The sequence below is a fragment of the Engraulis encrasicolus genome, chromosome 11, assembly GCF_034702125.1.
Source record: "Engraulis encrasicolus isolate BLACKSEA-1 chromosome 11, IST_EnEncr_1.0, whole genome shotgun sequence".
Taxonomy (NCBI): Eukaryota; Metazoa; Chordata; class Actinopteri; order Clupeiformes; family Engraulidae; genus Engraulis; species Engraulis encrasicolus.
Genome location: NC_085867.1, coordinates 28,654,720 through 28,664,719, shown reverse-complemented (window position 1 = coordinate 28,664,719; position 10,000 = coordinate 28,654,720). Strand labels below are relative to the sequence as shown.

Below are 10,000 nucleotides of genomic sequence, written 5' to 3'. Positions count from 1 at the left end.
TCTGCGCGTGTTCGCGTTTCTGCGCGCACCCGTGTGTGTGTGTGTGTGTGTGTGTCTGCCTGCGCATCTGTGCGTGCGTGTGTGTGTGTGTGTGAAAAGCCCTGCTGCTGTCTGCCCCCCCGACAGTGCCGAGTTTCTGTTGCACGGTGGGGGTGGACTGGAAGTCTCTGACGACCCCCGCCTGCCTCCCCCTCACCACCGACTACTTCCCTGACAAGCAGTCGCTACAGAACGACTACACGGAGGGCTGCTACGACCTGCTGCCACATACGGACTTGGACAGGTAGATTACACACACGCATACACACACACACGTGCGCGCGTACGCACACGCTGCTGAGCGCAACAACACAGAGGGCTGCTATGACCTGCTGCCACACAGACCTGGACAGGTAGACCACACACACACACATGCGCGCGCACACGCTACATACCGCAGCTACACAGAGGGGTGCTATGACCTGCTAGCTACACACAGGCCACACACAGGTAGACCACACACACACACACACACACACACACACACACACACACACACACACACACACACACACACACACACACACACTGTTGTCATTATTCCCCTGTATGCCAGGCGTGATGAGTATGCCCCCCAGTCATGACAACACCTTTGGTCTTCGAGTTCATCTGCCACACACACGCGCGCGCACACACACACACACACACACACACACACACACACACACACACACACACACACACACACACACACACACACACACACACACACACACACACACACACACACACACACACACCCTTTATTCCCCTTCTCATCTCCAGGCGTGATGAGGATGCTCCAGTCATGACGGCTCCGCAGGTCTTCGAGGAGTTCATCTGCCAGAGGCTGATGCAGGGCTACCAGATCATCATCCAACCAAACGCCAGGAAACAGGCCCCGCCCACCTCGGCCCCGCCCCTCAGCAGCAGCCCACTCTACTCCAGAGGTCAGGCCACATTTGCACACAAACACACTCACACACACACACACACAGATGCGCATACACACATACATGGACACAGACACACACGAACAGACGCACACGCATGCACACACACGCGCATACACACATACATGGACACAGACACACACGAACAGACGCACACGCATGCACACACACGCGCATAAACACTCACACACACACATACACGCATAAACACACACGGATGCACGCAGACACACGCTCTTACCCAGACACACACGGACGCACACACACACACACACACACACACACACACACACACACACACACGCACACATACACACACACGCACACACACACACACACTCCAAGCCCACTCCACTGTAGAGGTCAGATGACATTTATGTACACACACACACTCAAACTCTGTGACACTTGCATTACACTCAAGAGGTGACTAGATTAATACACCAATAAATAAAAGTGTATTATGGTATATGGTACCTTTGAATTCATCAATTGGGTTTTTGCAGCCAATGTGACCAAATCATGATTAATCACTGGACCATGTCTGATTAGTACAATTCTCTTTTAAATATTTGTGTGTGTGTGTGTGTGTGTGTGTGTGTGTGTGTGTGTGTGTGTGTGTGTGTGTGTGTGTGTGTGTGTGTGTGTGTGTGTGTGTGTGTGTGTGCGTGTGTGTGTGTGTATGTGTATTTCTGTGTGTGTATGTGTGTGTGTCTGTGTATTTCTGTGTTTTTGTGTGTGTGCATGCGTGTGCGTCTGCGTCTGCGTGTGTGTGTCTGTGTTTTGTGTGTGTGTGTGTGTATTTGTGTGTTTTGTGTGCGTGCGTGCATGCGTGTGTGTGTGTGTGTGTGTGTGTGTGTGTGTGTGTGTGTGTGTGTGTGTGTATGTCTGCGCTTGTGTGTGTGTGTGTGTCTGCGTGTGTGTGTGTGTGTTTTGTGTGCGTGCGTGCATGTGTGTGTGTAGGCCTGGTGTCTCGGCGGCGTCCAGAGGAGGAGGAGAGCGTGTACTGGCTCAGCATGGGTCGAACATTTCACAAGGTCTGCCTGAAGGACAAGATCATCACAGTCACACGATACCTGCCCAAGTCAGTACCACACACACACACACACACACACACACACACACAAAATCGCTCCTTCTCTTCCCGACACTGGAGTATCTGATTTACATTATTGGCTACGTTTACGTGACATTTTTTAAATTCCGAATTAATAATTCAGAATGAAATAGTTCCGTCGAGGCCACTGTAGCGTTGAGCTGTGGCCACTTCAAAGGACAATGGAGGCAGCGGATACAGTTTAGGGTTTTTATTTCCTGCCCTCTTTACACTCGGGCAAAAGGAGGTGCCCCCCAAGAACACAATAAACACACTAAATTAATCTTACACACTACTACACACTGTCAACACGACTGCCCTTTATTAAAATCTCTCCAGCTCCGACTAAAAGTTAGTAAACTTCCTCGAACCCTGATCGATATACCCCTTATCAATACCCGTCCTATCTAATCCCTTAATGATTCTCACCTGGACACCCCCCCCCCCAATCCAAACCCATCCCAAAACTGATTGGCCCAGTCACAGAATTCGAGAAGACACACGAGAGAGTGGGAAACAACATTCACGCACACAGACACAAACACATATCCACCAGGCTTGTACGAAATTCCGAATGGAAAGAATTTCAATTCAAAGTAATGCCATAATACGAACACTAGGTGGTGGTGTTCTATGTACTTTCAATGGGTGGTGTAGCTTAAATTCAAAGAAATTCAAGGTAATGGCACCACCTAGTGTTCGTATTATGGCATTATTTTGAATGGAAATTCTTTCCATTCGGAATTTCGTACAAGCCTGATATCCACACACATACAGACACAGATAGGGCTTTCAGACGGTGCCCGCCCTAGTTACGTTCGGCACTAAAGTGCTTATCTGCGAAACGCCAGTGTTCATACCGGGCTCAGAACTGTTTCCGCACATGACTGTGTTACCCGGATGAACCTGCTGACGGCCACGCTGTCGTCACGGTTTGCGGAGAAAAACCAAGCATTTTGCGGTTCACATTGCGAACCAACTTTCCGGTCCGCAAACGCTAAAATATGTGGCGTGAACATGCCGGCCGGTTCGCGATTAGGTGCGGGAACGGCCATCAGCACGGTTCTCAGTCGGCCTGAATGCGCTAAGAGAGGGAATCGTATTGGGAAACCTGACACACAGTTCAGTCAATGGGGCCCTCGGAGCTACAGTACATTATCGTAGTGACCCAACACAAGAAAGCTGAAAATGTGGCTCTTGAACATCAATAGCCTCAGTCTCATTGCAGGGCCAGCCCCGGGCTGGCCCGGACAAAAGGGGGCTGACGGTGATCTCATCAAAAGGGGGCTAGGTGCTAAAGATGGCCGCCGGGCCAGGTTGTGGGGCTTAGGGCCGCTTTTCCTAGCCCGTCGAATTCGATGGGCCATCAAGCACCAACGAGGCTCGGAGGCGGGGTCAACCTATAAAAGTAGGCTACCATTGGCAGGGGGGGTATGTCGTTGTGCGCGCTTGTGCATACGTTTGAGATTACTGTTTGCGTCACAGCTTATTTAAAAAAGGCTTCATGTGCTGGACAAAGTGGACATGAAATAAATAACCTGTATTCCCATCATCCTACTGGGAGGTTATGCCTGCTGTAGGCTATTTGGGAAGACATTTGTCTACCCAGCAGACAACTATCAAAACCACATGTTCGGATAGAAAGGACAGAGACGTGTCTTCGATACATTCGTTCCTTTATTTGTAGGCACAAAGGTCATAACGGTGGCTAAGCACGCCAACATAGGCAACATCAAACACACATAAGGTCAGAAAAAACACCTGTCGCTAACGAAGAGGACGTTCATTTTGTGTTGCCCATCAATCTGCTGTTTCCATAGCAGCTAAGCTTTAGGCTACTGCTGTTCAGCGAACCACTGTTCCAATGCACGTCTTACGACCGCTCCAGCGTCGGCATTTTCCCCTTCCTCTGCCACGCGGAGAGGTTGAGCAAGTTGTGACGGAACGTCCCACTCTGCAAGGAATGCGTCCAGGTTTTGCTCGCAAAGATTGTGCAGTGTACAGCAAGCCAGCACCATGTCCTCAACAACTGTGACACTGCATTCATTTTTTTTGCCCAGACACCTCCATCTTCCTTTTAACCGCCCAAAGGCATGCTCAACAACACAGCGGGCACGGCTTGTCCTCTTGTTGTACAGCTCTTGACTTTGTGTCAGTCGACCAGTGTCCGGGGTTTGGTTAGCGACGTTATGCTACTCAGTTCGCCGGGTCAGTTACCTACTTAATTCCAAACCTAGCCTGCTAGCATTCAGCATTCAGCTAGCATTCAGCCATGTTTACGAGCATAGCCTAGACTACTGGCAAACACTACACACATAATACTATCTATATGCTGATGCGGGGCGAAAGTGGGCTGTGCCCGACTGACGTTTCACAAACAAGGCGTGTACCTGAATGTGCCTGGGGTCGGCTATGAGTCCGATCAGGCAAAAAATGGCCCGGGGCCGGCAGCTCCGAGCCGGCCACTCTCCTGAGCCCCGGGCGGCCCCAGGCCGCTGAAGCGCGGCTAATGAGATCAAGGCTATTGCCTTTGTCACCTGTTGCTCCCTTTACGTCTATTCCTGTACCTGTGTCAATCTGCGTTGGTGTAGTACTGCTACAGCTTTCAGTGTGTGTGTGTGTGTGTGTGTGTGTGTGTACCGTAGGTACCCGTACGAGTCTGCCCAGATCCAGTACAGCTACAGCCTGTGCCCTCCGCATGCCGACGCCCATTTCCTGTCGTGCTGGGTGGAGTTCAGCCACGAGAGGCTGGAGGAGTACAAGTGGAACTACCTGGACCAGTACATATGCTCAGCCGGATCAGAAGACTTCAGGTAATGGTACAGTCAGACAGACAGACAGACAGACAGACAGTCGGACAGACAGTGTGAGAGAGATATTGTTGTAGAATTGCTAGCAGGACCAATCCTTCTGCTTTGCAAAGTCATAAGACTTCCAGACTTCAAGAAATCGAAGGACAGGCAGACATCAGGAGAGTATGGTTTATTTCCCTCGATCTGGTTGCTTTGTGTTGTGTTCATGCAAATGTTCTACTCATCTGATTGTGTGTGTGTGTGTGTGTGTGTGGGTGTGGGTGTGGGTGTGGGTGTGTGTGTGTGTGTGTGTGTGTGTGTGTGTGTGTGTGTGTGTGTGTGTGTGTGTGTGTGTGTGTGTGTGTGTGTGTGTGTGTGTGTGTCCAGTCTGATCGACTCATTGAAGTTCTGGCGAACACGTTTCCTGCTGCTGCCTGCGGGGGGCGGTGCGAGGCGCGTTGCCGACGGCGATGGCCGCTGGGACGTATACGGCGAGGGATTCGGGGCCGCGAGCTCTGATTGGGCGCCGCTGGACGGCTTCATACGCTTCCTGGAGGGACTGAACCGCATACGCCGACGACACCGCTCTGACCGCATCATCAGGGTGAGACAGGGAGGGGAGGGGCCTCTCTCTACGCATCATCAGGGTGAGGCAGGGAGGGGAGGGGCCCCTCTCTACGCATCATCAGGGTGAGACAGGGAGGGGAGGGGCCTCTCTACGCATCATCAGGGTGAGGCAGGGAGGGGAGGGGCCTCTCTACACATCATCAGGGTGAGACAGGGAGGGGAGGGGCCTCTCTCTACGCATCATCAGGGTGAGACAGGGAGAGGAGGGGCCTCTCTCTACACATCATCAGGGTGAGGCAGGGAGGGGAGGGGGCTCTCTTTATGAGACATCCACAGATATAAGACTAGGGCTGCATTAGAAGCCTGTGGTAGGCATTGCCTCCTTACCAGTAGCTACCACTCGGCGCCCTGACCAGTAGCTTCTATGTAGAAAGCCAGCCACTAGTAAGCACAAATAGGACGTACTACAGCACCATCATTTACATAACCTTTCCCTGATGGCACTATTGACCAAGGGGTGTACACCTCCAGCGGACTTCTGGGATAGTGAAGTAATCATCGTTTGTATATCCGGTCATAATTTGCGGTACGCTAAGTTATGCGGGTAAAAGTTTGTAAGCTTACTAGGATATTTGGATGTATTAGGCGCGTCCTTATTTTTTTGCCTTCTACATAGGAAGGCAGTAGGGACTTTTGGATGTACCATAGATTTGTCGTCCGCATTGCGGTCAATGGAGGTCGGACATCCGCACATGGCGGCCATTTTAGTTTTAGTCAGCCCTGTTGTCCTTTCTTGTCCGTCATCAACTAATGCATAGCAGGGGTTAAAATGTGTATTAGCGGTGATGCATCTAGTCTTATACATAGATCTGTGGCGTCATCAGGGTGAGACACAGAGGGGAGGGTCCTCTCTGTATGCATTATCAGGGTGAGCCGGCAAGGGGAGGCTTCTCTCTCTTCACCTCTGAATGGATTTGTAATTGTTACACAGAAGTAATGAAGAGGAAATGTTGTTTCTTTGAAAACAAACTTTTTGGAGCAAAGCAGTGTGCAGACCACAAACGTCTGTTTTCTGTTGCTATGTAAAAATAAAAAAAGTTTTAGAAAGAAAAGAAGAATTGTGCGATCCACCTCTTCATTCTACAGACCACCTCTTCTGAAATAGAAATACTTGTTTGTTGTTTTTCTCATGTCTAATGCTGTCTCCATGGCAACAGAAAGGGGCGTCGGCCATGAAGGGTCTCCAGGTGACGGGGCCGCTCTCCCCCTACCCCCCCGAGCCCATGGCGCCCCCTCTGGGCAAGAAGGGAACCTCCGCTCTCTCTGCACTGCTGGAGCTGGATCAGAAGTAAGGCTTTCAAATACAAATACATGATAATTGACACATGAATTTCATGAGTAGTAGTGGGACCCAAGCAAAATAATGAATAAAAAAAAATGGTATTATATGGCATGATATACGGCATTACCGCACTAACAGACAAGTTAATCAAACAGGACTCCGTTTCTCGAAAGCGTCATTTCTGACCACTTAGCAACTTTTGCAGCGTGTGTGTGTACAGTTTTGTTAAACCTTAGCTGATAAGCTTGCTGATGATGTGTTTCCTTTGTGTTGCGTGTTGATGACGCGTTTCCTATGTGGCGCATGGTGATGATGCGTTTCCTGTGTGGTGCGTGTTGATGTGTTTCCAGTGTGTTGCGAGTTGATGACGCGTTTCCTATGTGGTGCGTGGTGAGTGAAGATGCTTTTCCTGGGTGTCGTTTGTTGATGATGCGTTTCCTGTGCGCAGGTGTCTGGAGGAGCAGCAGCAGCAGGCTGCCCAACATGGTGGTAAGGCTGGCGGCGCGATCAGTGAAGCGTCCACCGTTGCCATGGCTACAACCTACGTGGACAGCCCTCGCAAGGTGAGGGACGGACGAGGCATGCACGTGTGTGTGTATTCTGGTCCAGGTGTATGTGTATGTGTATGTGTGTTTTGGTCCAGGTGTTAGTGTGTGTGTGTGTATGGGTGCATGGATCTTTGTGGCAGTTGGTGTGTGTGTTTGGTTGTTGGTGCTGCTGTTTATCAGTAGTGTGTGTGTGTGTGTTAGCTGTGTACGTGTGTGGGTGTAAGCAGTGTTGCCACAGGATGCTTCTAGCAGAGCTGCTGTGTGTGTGCGTGCGTGTGTCTGTGTGTGTGTCTGTGTGTGTGTGTGTGTGCATGCGTATGTGTGCGTGCGTGTGTGTGTGTGTGCGTGCGTGCGTGTGTGTGTGTCTGTGTGTGTGTGTGTGCGTGCGTGTCTGTGTGTGCGTATGCATGCGTGCGTGCGTGCGTGCGTGTGTGTGTCTGTGTGCGTGCATGCGTGTGTATGTGTGTGCGTGTGTTTATACTGCTGAGCACAACTAAGCAAGAATCACGTCCATGTCAAAGAAATGAGTTCACTTCAGCAGTACAGAGGGGGTGTAAGTAAGTCTAACCCTTGGAAGGCTGCCTGACTGCATGTGTGTGGGGGGGAAATCTCGACTTGCTGTGTGTGTGGGTGTGAAATTAAAGGGGCTTGTGTGTTAATTTGACCGTGTCTGCAGCGATGTGCTGTTCTGTTCTGTGCGGTGCTGCTGTGCTTTGTCGTGCTATCAGTGTCAATCGTCCTCACGGTGGTGGGTATGTATTCTTTCTCTTTCTCGCACTCTCTATCCCCCTCTCTACTCTCTTCTACTCCTTTGCCCTTTTCATTTCACCACCCCTCCTCCCTCTGGTTTTCTCTTTCTCCTCCTCCTCCTCCTCTTCTCTCTTCCTCCTCCCGCCTCTCCTCTTCATCATCTTCTCTCTTCCCCTCCTCCAACCTTTCCTCTGCTCTCCTCCTCTTCCTCTTCCTCCTCTCCTCTCTGATCCCTCGTTCCTGACAGGATGGCGGCTTTCTTCTGGATTTCATCCGGAGCCCTCGCTCCTCCTACATGTCGCGTGACCTGCAGGTCAGTTCCCTCCTCTGGCCTCTGGGGGGAGCCCAAGAGCACCGCTGCACAGCTGTGCTGTCCTGTGTTGCCAGATATGAGTTCCAGTCCAGAAACTGCTCAATAATAAATCTCATATCCCAGTCCAATTAGAACCAAATTCTATTCGTTTTTTAGGCCTGAATGCCCATTTTTACCCACAGACGGCCATCCTAAGCAGCCCAATTAGGCGGGAAACTGCCCAATCTGGCAACACTGCACCATAGACATACAGCACTGTGCATGCCCATACACATGTCCATAGACATGAACACTAGATACCACGCTAACCTCTCCTTTGCATTGAAACGAAAGTCTGATCGCCGGCATGATTAGCTGGTATTTTGAGTGGAAATCACTCTACTTTTGGGTACTAATAAAAGTTATATAATCTAAATGGCGCTGCCATCAAACAGCGACAAGGCAATACACACATTTCCCTGTAGGTGGCGGTAAAACGGCATCTCCGAAAAGCATAGGATACTGGGCAAAGACGGCGGCGCCCAGGGTTGGGCCACGGCAAAGGGCTAAACAGGGCATCTACTGTTGATATCTATGGTCTATGTGTCACTGTGCTGCGCGTGTGTGTATGGTGCTGCCACTCTGTGCTGCCCTTCTGTGCTTCCCGGGCAGTAGAGTAGAGCAAGTAGCCCTGGCAACCACAGCAGCCATGGTTACTGGCGCAGCCATGGTTACCAGCGCCGCCACGGTTACCGATGACCCCATTGCTCATGTGATGTGATGTGATCCTCATCATCCCCCATAACATACACATATGGAGTACATGCCGATATGCTTTACACACACACACACACACACACACACACACACACACACACACACACACACACACACACACACACACACACACACACACACACACACACACACACACACACACACATACAAGTACTGTACATCTATTCAGTCTTGCATATTTCTATTTGTGCCTGTGTGTGTATGCTTGTCTCTGGCTTTGCATGCAAAACCATCAGCTATCTGACTATGTGTGTTAAGTGATGTGTGTGTGCGTGTGTGTGTGTGTGTGTGTGTGTGTGTGTGTGTGTGTGTGTGTGTGTGTGTGTGTGTGTGTGTGTGTGTGTGTGTGTGTGTGTGTGTTCAACCCTCCCTGGTGTGTAGCTGCCTGTGTAGTAATCACGTAGTATCTATTCTTTCCATACTCGCGCATGAATCATTCATCCCTTCCTACTCTAACAATATAAATAAAACAGTGTGTGTATATTTATATATGTTTGCAACAAATTAATAATGAATTGTTTTCTTTTAGTTACTGTTTTGCTCGCGACAAAAGAGAGTCCATTCAGCTGTGTTTCCCACATGTTGTTTCCTGATTCGTGTTAACCTCATTGGCTCTGACAGATGCCGACTGACCAACCAGCAGCCAGTGTCGCTGAATCGGGGCTGACTGACAAGGCGATGAGCCAATCAGCTGCTGCTGCCACCACTCAGGCCGGCGCGGACACGGCCGCTGGAGTTTCCACGGAAACCAGGTGAAGTGAAGTCCCATCATCCCTCGGCGGATTTCCCTCGGCGGCTTGCTTTGAAGTTTGAAGTTCATTTATTTAACAAAGGGACAGCATGT

The 10,000-nt window shown here is 50.4% G+C and overlaps 1 protein-coding gene across 7 annotated transcripts in view; it reads left to right on the top strand.

The window, feature by feature from the left end:
- Positions 1 to 10,000, top strand: part of depdc5 (DEP domain containing 5, GATOR1 subcomplex subunit) — a 50,479-nt gene that overhangs the window by 23,287 nt on the left and 17,192 nt on the right. For 5 of the 7 annotated variants that reach the window (XR_010036543.1, XM_063210354.1, XM_063210356.1 and 2 more), the window contains exons 26-34: positions 100 to 283; positions 805 to 968; positions 1,935 to 2,055; positions 4,713 to 4,880; positions 5,247 to 5,463; positions 6,644 to 6,774; positions 7,217 to 7,331; positions 8,314 to 8,379; positions 9,778 to 9,908. Coding sequence is in view for 6 of the 7 variants with exons in the window: in XM_063210354.1 (XP_063066424.1) it covers positions 100 to 283; positions 805 to 968; positions 1,935 to 2,055; positions 4,713 to 4,880; positions 5,247 to 5,463; positions 6,644 to 6,774; positions 7,217 to 7,331; positions 8,314 to 8,379; positions 9,778 to 9,908 (1,297 nt within the window). In the remaining variant the exon portion in view is untranslated. The remainder of the gene's footprint in view (positions 1 to 99; positions 284 to 804; positions 969 to 1,934; positions 2,056 to 4,712; positions 4,881 to 5,246; positions 5,464 to 6,643; positions 6,775 to 7,216; positions 7,332 to 8,313; positions 8,380 to 9,777; positions 9,909 to 10,000) is intronic. The other 2 variants (XM_063210355.1, XM_063210357.1) reach the window with 2 other exon arrangements.